The 12,579-nt window shown below is 37.4% G+C and overlaps 1 protein-coding gene across 1 annotated transcript in view; it reads right to left on the bottom strand.

The window, feature by feature from the left end:
• ADAMTS19 (ADAM metallopeptidase with thrombospondin type 1 motif 19) overlaps positions 1–12,579 on the bottom strand; it is a 125,844-nt gene that overhangs the window by 10,764 nt on the left and 102,501 nt on the right. The window contains exons 19-21 of the mRNA XM_085042307.1: positions 11,113–11,248; positions 9,002–9,206; positions 6,930–7,082 (exon numbers count right to left, since the gene is read on the bottom strand). Of these exons, the coding sequence (XP_084898433.1) occupies positions 6,930–7,082; positions 9,002–9,206; positions 11,113–11,248 (494 nt within the window). The remainder of the gene's footprint in view (positions 1–6,929; positions 7,083–9,001; positions 9,207–11,112; positions 11,249–12,579) is intronic.

The raw sequence follows: 12,579 nt of genomic DNA, 5'->3' as shown, positions 1-12,579 counted from the left end.
AGGATGACCTGCTCCTGACTTTCCCCAGCACTGAGGTAAAGCTGACAGGCCTGTAGTTTCCCAGATCCTCCTTCCATCTTCCTCAGTGCCTTGTGTGGATCCCATCCACCCTCACAGACTTGTCTGTTTCTAAGTGATGGATTAGGCCACTGACCATTTTTCCTTTCCATTGTGAGGTTTTGGTTCTATTTCCCATCCCTGTCTTTCAGCTCAGGGGGCTGGGTACCTGCAGAACAACTGCTCTAAGTATTAAAGACTGAGGCAAAGAAGGCATTAAGCACTCAGCCTTTTCTTCATCATTTGTCACTATACTTCCCACTGCATACAATAAAGGATGGAGATTCTCCTCAGACTTTTTTTGTTGGTAATGTATTTATAGAAGCATTTTTTGTTGTCTTTTATGGCAGGCAATAGGCAGATTAAATTCTAGCTGGGCCTTGGCTCCCCCCCACACCAAAGCTATTGCCAAAGCTCTCTGTTCAAACAAGACAGTCAGCTCATCTTTCAGCATGTGGGGACAGGCAACTCTTGCACCTTTAGGATTTCTTTCTTGAAGAATGTCCAACCTTCCTTTGCCTCCTTTGCCATTTAGGATTGCCTCCCGAGGGCCTTACTCAGTCAATCAGTCTTCTGAACAGTCCAAAGTCTGCCCTCTGAAAGTCCAAAGTAGCAGTTCTGTTGTCCCCTCTCTTAACTGCTTTGAAAACTGAAAACTATTGTTTCATGGTGCTCAAGGCAGCCTCTGAAACAAGTATTTCAAAAGAAATTTTCAAGATTCAGTTATTTCTTATATTTTTTAAGTATTTTCATCTTGTCACTAGTCATAAGCTATCAGAAAACAGCAAAAAAAGTGACAATCACACAGATTAAAACAAAATAATGGAAACCAACCAGTAAATACTTTTGAGACAAAATAAGAATTTCATACAAGATCAGCTGTATCACAAGAATGAACACCTGCGGCAGTATTTTCTTTAACTGCATGAAATACAGGATAATAGAAACATGAAAGAAGAAAGTTTCCAACAAACAAAAATCAGCTAGGTCCCACAAGAGCAGATGGATTATTTAAATTTTAACAGATCTCAAGTGAACCATTATGTTTGGAAAGAGATAAATGATCCTAAGATCCTGAGATGGAAATACACCAGGCAAAAGAATGCATAATGCACTCAGTCTCAGCACCAGGCTATTTCTCTACCTGCTGAATTATGCATGAGCCTTCCAGAACACCCACTATTCAAAGATCCCAGAACTCCCAACAAAAATCAGTAGAAATTTATGGGAAAGCACACAGCAGATATAGGACATTGCTTCTCTTAAGCTATTCCCAAGAATGAAGTTCTTTACTTATATCTATGTTTATATGCACACATGTGCATATGTAAATCCCTTGCAGTAGTAATGCATGGCCTAGCACCGTAACGCTCACAAGGAGAAAAGCTGGAAATTTGTATCTGCTTGTGTATAGATTGCACTAGAACGGCTTGGAAGACACTAGCAGTGGCAAAGGAGGTGATGGGAAGCTGCCAATGCTGCTACCTGTAACTTCTGTATTTGTAGCTGCATGACACATGCATGGCACTGCTAGGTGTGAACTTGTCCCCTTTGCCTGGCCTTCCAAGGGATCACTACACCCAGTCAGTCATACTTGTCAATTTCAAAGAGTGACTAAAGCAGGTACAGGAAATAGCAGCCCCACTGCTTTGCATGTAGCAACCGTTTCAGGTTGTAGGTAGAACCACAGAAAATTTGGTGGGAAGGGGCATGCAGAAAATTTGTAGAGCTGCCTAAAGGTTCAAAGTCAATGACTGCATGCTAAAATTAACAATATTTAGTACTGAAATATTGCTGGGCATAAGTAGAAGAAAACAAAATTTATTTATAATGTTATCAATTATCTATTTTAGCAGCATTTTATGATTTTATTTCTATTATTTGGGAATAAGAAAACCCTAGCTTGTTCAAGTATATTTCAGATCTCCTTTTCTTTTCAAATTTCCTAGCCCCCCTCTAATTTTTCAGGTTTATGAAGGTGACTTAGAAGTCAATCTTTTCACTACTGATTTGTTTCTCTAGAAGACATCTCAACCTGCTTCCCTAGAAACCACTTTTTAAAATCATCAGAGTCCAAAACAATTTTGTATAATTGCTGAATGCATCAAAGCATTTCTTCCTCTGTCAAGCAGTGTCAGTGTATAAAGGTGGTAACTTCTGTTTAAGACTTTCTCATAGCGAAAAACAGAGTACATATTATCAGGTGGATTTAATTTTTTTCCTTTCTTTTCATTATTTATCTGTTTATTTACATAGTTCTTTCATGACCATGTCACTTGTCAGGTAAGACTGCAAGCATCTTTCAGCAAGAACTGTTAAATTCTTTTGTTGGTGTTTGCTTGTGCTTCATTTTCCTATGGGGCCTAGGTTCAATTCTCATGGGAACTATTAAGATGTAACAAAACTAAATTATTTTCTAATATAAGCTCACTTGCAGATAATGCAACTTGAGAGACAACACAACACTCATAATTACCTTTTGATTCCAACTTGGTATTCCCCTAAACCTTGTTACCCTAAAGATGCTTGTAGCAGAAAACCAACAAAAGTATCTTAGTAGACCTAAGTGTGATACAAAGACTAGAATTTCCCACTCATGTGTTTTTCTGTGTGTGCAAAATGGTTGATATCTACTTTTCAAATCCTTTCCAGTCTTATTGGTGGTTTCTTCTATTATTATGGGTGGTCTTGTTCTGTTTTTCTAGAAACTAACATGGCACATTTATTCCAGCCAAAATACCGTAGTATACTGATAGAAAAAAACCCCTTTATCTGAAACAAAAGATGTTAATATTGTTAATATTACCAGACTGGTTAGAAATGTACAAAAAACCTCCCAGTCTCATTTCATTATATTGACATCTTCCATATTATTTATCCATGCCTAATTAATGAAACAAAGACATACTTCATTTGCTGCAAATTAACTATATTTAGGTCAACATGAAAGTAATTGACCTGATTACAGTACTATTTAAACTTCTATTATTTAATGTCACGTCATTTCTTTGTCCATAAATCAACTGATAGTGTTATATTTTGACTCATGGCCAGCGGTATTCCATTACAAGAATTTAGAAGAGCTTAACAATTTTGGATGGGATTCAAGGAATAAAACCAAGGCTAAGTCCCTTGTCAGCAAAATCATAACATTAATATTATCCTTTTTTTCTTTTTTAATTGAAAGAGATTAAATAAGTTGAGTTTGTTTGCTGTGGAAATTTAGAGGCTGCTGAAATATTTATGCACACCATTTAAAGGCTGAATGTCCCATGCTCTGGAATAGTTGGCAAAAAATTGTGGGTTTTTTCCTTCTCTCCACTTTCACATGTTCTTTGACTAGGGCAGAAGAGAAACCATCCTTATCACTGATATCTCTGCTTTCTGTAACACTCATTTAGTACATCTCTCTGTGATTCTGTCTCCCCCCAGCAGATGAAGACTTGACTTCCTCCCTCTATGCACACACACTTTCTAGGGAGCACTCCCTGTACTGTCTGAAACAAATAATTTGGAACAGGCCATGAATTCTGGGATTCACTGGTGTGAAAACAAAGCAGTTGCTTCAGATGCCCTTTCAGACTCAGTGGAAAAAAAAGTATAAGATTAATTTGCTTCATGTTTTTGCTTCTTCAGGCTATAGATGAAGGGAATTTCATCCCAGCCATTGGGACCACTATCCTAGATGTTGTATTTGGCTTCTCAGCACGTCTGGTCTAACACACTGATACCATTTAGAAATTCTGCTGCTGTTCCATCTTTAGTTTCCACAGAATGCATACTTCTTCCAGTTTTCTCACAAGTTATGCCACATTATCTTCTCTGGTTTCCTATGCACACATACTGTATGTATCTCTCTTCATCTCACAAATGGCTGCTCCTAAATTCTAATTTGTTTTCTTTTGACCCTATTTGACCCTTGCTGAATATCACCAAAAGTTTCTGATATAATACCATATCAAACTTAGGTTTTCAACTACCATTTTCAATACCCACTTTCAAAAGTATTCTCTGTCCCAAAATTCATCCTGCTTCTCATGCTTCCTTTATTCTGATAGTGTTCCAAAGAGTCTAGATAGCAGCAGAAAAAAATATACACAGTTTCCTACATAAAGTGCCCTAGACACACCCTTTGAGTACCCAGTGCTGCTGAAATGCAAGTGTTTTTTGGAGAATGACTTCTACAATGATGTGTTCCTTAGTAAGCTGTGCAGATGTGTAAACACGCGGTTATCATGCATTTCGTTTCACCTCTCCTCAGCCTACTTGTTTATACTTAGCTGATGAATGCCTCTGAGCATGATCTTGTCCTTGTATGGCTTTGAAATGAGTAGCCAGTGGGCAGCTTAGCAAGGGACAGTGGTGCTAACAACATCTTGCCCTAGCTGGTGCTAGAATAGCTATGATCTGTGGGAATTCCTCATCTGAAGGTAATTCTCACATTGTTAGGTAGGATATTTCATGGATGGCATTCGCTGGGAAAATACAATGTCATTGGTAATATTGCTAGGTCCTAGCTCAAGAAGCTCAGTTTGAGCTTTTACTCTTTCCTTTCTCATCATACTCATATTCCTCACAAAGGCGGGCACAAAGCCCAAGTGATGTTAAGAACAGCGATGTTTATAGCGTATAGACCCACTGTGCTGACTTAAATGCCATTACAGAGTTAAATGCTGCACACAGGCCAGGTTGTACAGACTTCTTTTACACTGAGTTTTTAGAAGTATTACTGTGTTTATTGATCTATTGAAGCTTGGAATTTTGGTCAAATTTTCTTTGCATTGGTATTGTTAAAACATAGAGCTCAAAAAGTATTTGATCTCTATGTTACTATACCAATAAAACAAATTAACTCAATTACAGCACTCAAAAACTATTAATTGTGTTATCTTTTCAGTAATAATGCAATTTAAGCTTCATTTAAAATTATGTCTTAGGAGTTCAAGGGAAACAGCAAAGCGGGTAAAGATCGCATTAAGCCTCTTGTTTCAATGTGTGAGAAGCGTCATTTAAATTTTTCAAGTCAAGTCTTGGCATTAGCTAGGGAGAACTTGGCTCTGCTCAAAGGAACAGACTTCTGTCAATGTCAAGAACAATCCTAAAGAGTAAAAACAGGGAACACAGAAGGCTGCACTGAACCTCTGAGTTAGAAACAAACAGTGAACAAAGATTAACATTTATCTGAGCTTTCCATTTGTTTCCATCATTGCAGACATATTAACATGTATGCCATGACTCCATGTTGCTACGTACTCCTTCAATGGAACAGAAGAGTGACAGAAAAAAGAAATGGAAATCCAAGTGTATTTTAAATTGAGCTTGAGTCTCCATAAAGAAATTAAAGTATCTATTTTTTAGTATAAATCTTGGAAAATCTCCGCTGCACAAGTCATAGTCAGACTGTATGTTAACTGTTCAAAGGATTTTGGCAATTCCATAATTCCTCATGCCCTAATTTTGAAGTTCAAAGTACAATTTAGGTGAGAGCCTTACAGCTTTGGCTATAGGAGGAGAACAGAAAATACAAGATTGTCAGTAAATTTTAAACAGGAGAACGTATAAGTTTTTGTACACTCATCTATGACATGGATGATTGTGAAAAGTACTGAATTAGAGAATAAAGTTCTTCTCTCCAGAGGGCACTGGGAACACAGTGCAACTGTCTGAGCATCCCCACATAGCCTCAGCAACCCCAATTTGAATGACTGCTTCAATTAAGAAAGCAGATGGTCATTTCTCCACAGTTTACTTCCTACTGGTGCTAGTGCTAAATGATGCAAGTTTTAACTGTAGTTATGTGGTAAAAAAATGGAAATACCAAACTTTATTGCCAAACATATCTTCTTGTAAAAGTAATACTGCTACTGAAAGTTAGTTGCTTCTGTTGTCTAAAAAATTAATGGTTATACTATGTGCTTTTGAAGTCGCTAGTTACTCACAGAGCACTTGCAGCTAATTCTTGGAAGGCTGGCTAGTCATACACTGCTGGCTTTAGTCCTTGTTTCCAGCTCCTACATCACATGAAAGACAACTAAAAATACATTAAATACTTCTCCATACAAGTAAGTTAAAAAAATGCTGCAATAATATTAGGTGCTGAAAGTAAAAGTGTTATGTGCAAAGTTATGAAGAGAAGCAAAGGAAATAAAAAGAGATTACAATCTTTCTGCTAAAGTGTGGTCTGTGATACAGCAAGAGAAAACTTTGACAAGGTTCAGTTGTAGAATTTCATCATGTTTTGCATATTCCAAAACTATATCAGATATTCTAGGTCAATCACAGATCTAATGGATATAATTTGTTACAGTTTGGTCTATGCTTATCCACCTCACTAAAACCAAAACCAATATGCCAATAAAATAATGTAATGTCAGTTATGTTGAGTGTAATAATAAAGGAATAATAACAGAATAACAGTAATGCGTGCTTACTAGATGCTAAGCAGTTTATGTGGGAATTTAATAGGTTAATGGTGCTTCTGTATAAGGCTGGACGGTGTACTTTAGTACATCCTCTGAAGCAGGATGGTACACAAATAAAATGTGCAAACACAAATTAATGAAATATGTAGACTGTGAGGTTGGAGTTAGCTGCAGTTTCTGAAGTTGCTTGCCTGCCTACTGACAACAATAAGTTTATACAGATTTGCACTATATTGAAAATTTATCTCACACTTACTTCATATTTCTGATTTTTATTTATACTGCAGTCTCACTGTGACTACCAGGTTAGGGTTGGGGTTTTTTTAGTTTACACCCTTATGGTTCCCTCAGCTGGGACACTTGTACACTTTTGGTAAGAGTAATTCTTATTAAGAAATCAACTTGCAAAATGTATTACGCTGGAGGGCACTAGTATTAAGGATTACTCACCTTAGACCAGTCTCCCATTCTCCAGACATAGCATTTGGAATAGTCCTCACAGTCCTCTGCTTCTTTAGGTCTTGTGGACAGAACACATTTTTTGCGTGGATTGGTGCACCTCACAGTCCGATGCCGTACTCCCTTACCACACTTTGCAGAGCACTGTTGGAAAAGAAATGTTTTTCAGATTTCTACAAAATTCAGTTTCTCCATTTCATCCCCTCCTAATGACTCCTGACAGGCCAGCATAAATATTTCACAGCTTCAGTGATCTCCAGACATCCAACCTTCAATTGCATCAATATTAGATTTATTAAAAAAAAAAAAAAACTTGAACAAAAATTCCTTATGGGACAGAATGATAATGGATTCATTTTAGCTAAAATTAGATCAAAACTTATTTGCTTAAGGAAAAACAGACTTTTGAATAAGGAAATATCTGAAAAGTTAAATGAAAGCAAGGTATAGTAAAAATATTAGGAAATCTTTCTTCTTCGAATGAAAGGAAATACAGTGTAAGAAAATCAAAATAATATTCATAGGAATAAAATATGAAGCTAATTCAGAAAAGTCCTTTTAGCATCTTTTAGTGTCTAACAGGCTTTTCTTGGGAGGGGGGAAAATGTAGAAAGGAAAAGTAAATATTCTAAATCTATGCAAGAATCCAGACTGAACTTGAAAATTCAAAGTCACTATGTAGACAGCATGTGAAAACTCTCCTCAAGTTGCTCAGAAGGTCCTAATCTATGGTTTTTTTCCACCATTCCCACTTACACTGCCAAAAATGATGCCATTTCCTTCTCAAAACATTATCACTGCTTTTGATCATCCCACTGCTTGCAGTTCAAAACTCTCCTTTGCCAAGCTGATTGTAACTGCAGGAAGCAGTAATGGCTAGCTTCCTACATAATGGGGATAGTAGGAATGGCAATGGGAAATACCTCACTCTTCAGAAAGTATTTATTGCTTCCAAAAAACACATACTCGCTCATTTCTCATCTCTGAAGTAAAACAAACTGACCAAACAATCAGTGTATTTCTTTTTCACACCTCTGTAAATGGATGCCATTCTTCTCACAACCAGCCCTTGCATTATAAAACTGTGTACCACGCCAGAAACTGCTATTTATGTCTCCTATCTCTGCCTCAGCATCTGCTTTTCATCTTTGAACACATTCCCTATTTGTTAGCTCTTTCTTGCTTGGGCATCAAGTGGTTCTGCTGAGTAGAGCAGTCCAAAGAAGGGATTGCACCCACATTCAGAAGCTGCTGTTTGTATTTTGATCACAGAGGGATTCATAGCACAGCTTCTAGTATGGGAGGCAATCAAATTGCCTTTACTCTTCCACTAAAGGGAGAAGCTCCAAATAACCCCTTCATCTTGTCCAGATGGCAGTGAGAACAACACTCTTCTTCCTCCATGGACAGTTAATTTTAGAAGAAATCAAAGATGAAGAAAGCCAAATGGACGAGCACCTTTAAAGATCTTAAATTAATAAAGCTTTTTGAATAATAATTACATTCTACAGCAATCCTTCCAGATGCAACATATGTGAAATTGTGTTATTTACAAACCTGTTTAACTATTGCTTTTGCTTTGGAAAAAGAGTGGAGAAGAAAGAGGAAGGGAAGAAAAGGTCTGTCTTTACCAGAAGCTCCCCTCAAAGCCTCTCTGAAGCAGGGTGGCACCAACTATCTACTGATCAATGTCCCTTGGTACAAAAGTACGTTCCACATGTCCCCACTCTGAACTCAAGGTCTTGTAGCTAATAAGTGATGCCTTAATTTTGTTTGCCCCTAGTTACCCACTACTACAGTCAGGATATACTTGATTACACGTGCTTGAGAACCAGCCAGAAGAAACTGTTCCACTACTTTAATTGGGTAAAATGTAGTAGTTCTACACAGCTGGTTCTCCTAGTTCCTGAACCCTTTCCTAAATCATTGCATGAGGACTGTGAAAATCATTAGGCTGAGCTGTGCCACTTGATACTGAAAAAAGCATTATTTGGGCCTTATTTCCAGAAAATACAAAGGCCCAAATTACGACTATGGAGTATTTGTATAAATAAATGGCGCACCTCTGACCAAACTCCTGCTTCCCACACAGTCATGCAGTCCTGGCCTTCACAGCGCTGTGCAGAAGCTGGCTTTGGCCCCAGACAATCCCTCTCCCTAGCTCTGATCAGGGTCCCATTTCTGAGCTGCTGTGTGCAGGCTACTTGTCTGTTCTGGGTTCCTTTTCCACATGTCCTTGAACATGGTGTCCATTCTGTCATCATCCATCTGCAAAGAAACACAGGCAATGTAGTAATAAGACATCAAGAAGGGAAAAAATATCATCACATTATCTTAATCTTTTTCTCATCAGTGTATACACCCAAGACACACTTGCATATTTGCAGCCTCCTTTTACTGTCATTTTGCTAATAGAGTATTAATTAATCTAACATATATTACATTTAATACCTTATTATTGTACATATAGCTTCCTTCCCCAGTACATTATTCCTATGTTTTCAAAGAACTTTCCTCTAATTATAATTCCAATTAGGAAATTTACAAAATATATGTACATTTTAAAGATGACAGATCCCTGACCAGCCCACCTGTTGTTCTCTGTATGTTTATCTTTGTCAAGTGTATGCCATGCATGTAAAGTTCAGCATTCCTTGAAAATACTCTGTTGCAAGAAAGAATCACTCAAGTATGAAAGACTCCTTGCTCTGGAGAAAGCATAAAAGCTCACAATTCTTCATGGTCTTCAGGTCAGGCCTAACTCAGGGTGCATGGTTTAAATCACAGCAGCAAGGAAGGCTGATGCAGTTTGGCAGAGTCCATATACCTGGAGAGCAATCACTCTAGAACATAATTTTCCCCAGATGTTCTGTAGATCCAGACTATGGTCACGTGCCCTTAAAAATCAAACAGTTCTGCCCCTGATGCAGTACACAAGTGGAGACTTAGTTTGCAAGGAGATCTTTTAGGAAACTGAGACTTAATAAATTTGTTTTAACCTTCTGTCATGCATTTGCAGCAATAAAATAAAACATTTAACTAAGGGGTGTTTTGTTATCTGTCCAAATATATAATTTACAAATCATAGCCTGTAAAGATAATTAAACAGACTTTAAGGTATTTCTTCAAATGCCAATAGCAAAGAAGTAGTTACGCAAGTGTATGCTTTAGTAACACTTCTGTTGAAAGCTAATAAGATTTTGTAATGATCACTTACAGTGTATTAAAAACTGGATCATTAAGGATCATTAAATCTTTCTACATTTCTGAGCACAGCATCTCTGAGTATCAATTAGCAACATCTTAAAATTTTCACCTAATAAGCTCGAAAAAATGCAGAATGTTGAAAATTTATGGTAGACAATGCCTGAGAAAAACATCAGATTTTTCCATTTCTATCCATTAAGTGACGTTAATAAAATAAAACAACGGTCTCCTCAAAAATGCGTACAATGAAATATAAATAATCCCGCCAAAGGCTAATGCCCTAGTTTGGGAAAGTCCAAATGTCAGCAGTTTTGTCTTACTTAAAATGTATCATACTTTGCATTTTATCAATTTCAGTACTTCATCCTTTCCAAGAAAGCTATGTCTTCTAGTTCACTTTACACACTTCCCTCAACAGTATTTGCATTTAATTTGTTTTGCATTGTTTTGTTTAAAAATGCCATCTACCTGTCCTCCAATGACAGCAGGAGACTGATCCCAGTGCTTACTCGTGGGGATGCTAGCCAGCTCTTGCTAGCTGCTAGCTAGCAAGTGCTAGCAAACTCTAGTGTACCCAGAGTTTTTCAAGAGATTTAAAGAAGCGAAGCCTTGACTGAAGGAAAAAAAAAAAAAACCTAAAATATATCATTAATTAAGAGCATGGGATTAAATTCCATATATATCTTTAGATAAACAGCACTTAAATTTCAGTTTTGAAGCACGGATCAGTCTGTGAGAACACTTTCTGAGGAAAGTAATGAACCGCTTCAATAAGAACTGATTTAGGCATGGTGCTGACGAACTCTCTGTTTTCTCTACATTGTAACACTTTCTCTACATTGTAACATTTCTCTACATTGTAACAATTTGGATGAATGTATTTATTGCACATTCATTGTCAGAAGGAGTCCACTGTAAGATTTTTACATCTAGATTTTATAGTTTAATTTAATCAAATCACTATTACCGGGTCTGGCAGGGCTGTTCGTTGCACTTGCGGATCTGTGGTTCAGGTTTTGTTAAATATTTGCACTTCTTGTTGTCCACAAGACTGATATTCTTGTTCATAATCTTTGTGCAAGAGACTGTTGTCTTTCTTTCACCTAGTAAAAAAAAAAAAAAATCAGGTATGTAAGGAAACCAGGAAGACACAACTTTGTTAAAGGAAGGACACAGACACAGCTATTTCATACACAGTTTGGCTAAAAGAACTGCAAAACCAGTACAAGAAATTCAAAACTGCCACGGAGCCTGAAAGTAATCCTACAGTTTGTAGGGAACATTGTGAGTTTCTGACCTAGAATTTGCCCACGACGGTCAACAGAGCTTTTCTGCTTTACTCCTGCAACTAGTTACAGGCCAAACCCTTACTCTTACTGAAATAACTGGCTTTCTAAACTACTGAAACCCCAGCACTGAGCAAAGCCTGCAGAAAATGACAAAGAAAAGTATGGTTGTTAAATACTACATAAAATGAGGAAAGCAATGACAAGTTGCGGCTGGCACTCAGATAAAGGGCATCAGTACAGGCACCCTTCAGTAGAGAGCCTGCTCTGTTTCCAATGAACTAAAGAGGCCAGATGACCTCATGTGCAGGGTAACCATTTAGGAAGCTGGGTACTACTGCAGAGATCCAGTGCATGCTCTGTACAGAATCCTTGTCCTGATGAGTGTCCTGGAGCCTGGTGTGTCTTGAACATGAAGGATTAGAAATTAGAACTTAATGTAATACCAACCACAAGCAGTAACTTCTAATTAGACTGGAGCCTAAGTTTTAGAAAACTAGCAACCCTTGAATTCAGGATTTCAGTTAGTAGAAAATAGGCTCATAACCATTTGTTCTTATAGCTACTTTTTAACACTGTTTAGTAGTTTACTGGCAAAGGGGCTGCATGCATGAGCAGGGCAGGCTGAAGCAGGAACATCCACCAAAGGTCAAAAATGAGCCTGTGGATGGAGCAGTTAAGTTATAAATGCACATTAGGTGCGTGACCACAGCTGACATTTTGCACAGGGCTTGTGTACATGAGAACACATGCAACTAATCTATCATATCACAGTGTTTGAAATGTTTGACAATTCTTTCTGCACTTATATATACATCTGTGTATTCATATTCTCGCCCACGCAAAGAAAGCTTTTCTGCAACACAGGAGGTCGCAGACCAGTTACATACACAAACATACACAAAACCACATGGCTTCATCAATAGTTTCATCCTGATACACACTTGAGCATTTAAGCAAATCTGTTGATAACTGTTATATGAGTTAGGTGGATTAATCAAAATAGTGACGTTAAATTTTAATCACAAATAGTTCGGGTAAAAGCTGCAGCATTTTAATTTCATTATTGCTTGATATTTAAGCCAGAAACTAAAAGAAAAGTTAAAATAGTTTTGTCTAAAGTAAGAAAAATATTTCTTTAGTATTTC

This window comes from Lichenostomus cassidix, chromosome Z (genome assembly GCF_008360975.1).
Source record: "Lichenostomus cassidix isolate B80296 chromosome Z, HeHo_3.0, whole genome shotgun sequence".
Classification (NCBI taxonomy): Eukaryota; Metazoa; Chordata; class Aves; order Passeriformes; family Meliphagidae; genus Lichenostomus; species Lichenostomus cassidix.
The sequence above is the reverse complement of the archived record's forward strand: the minus strand, read 5'-3'. Positions and strand labels throughout refer to the sequence as shown.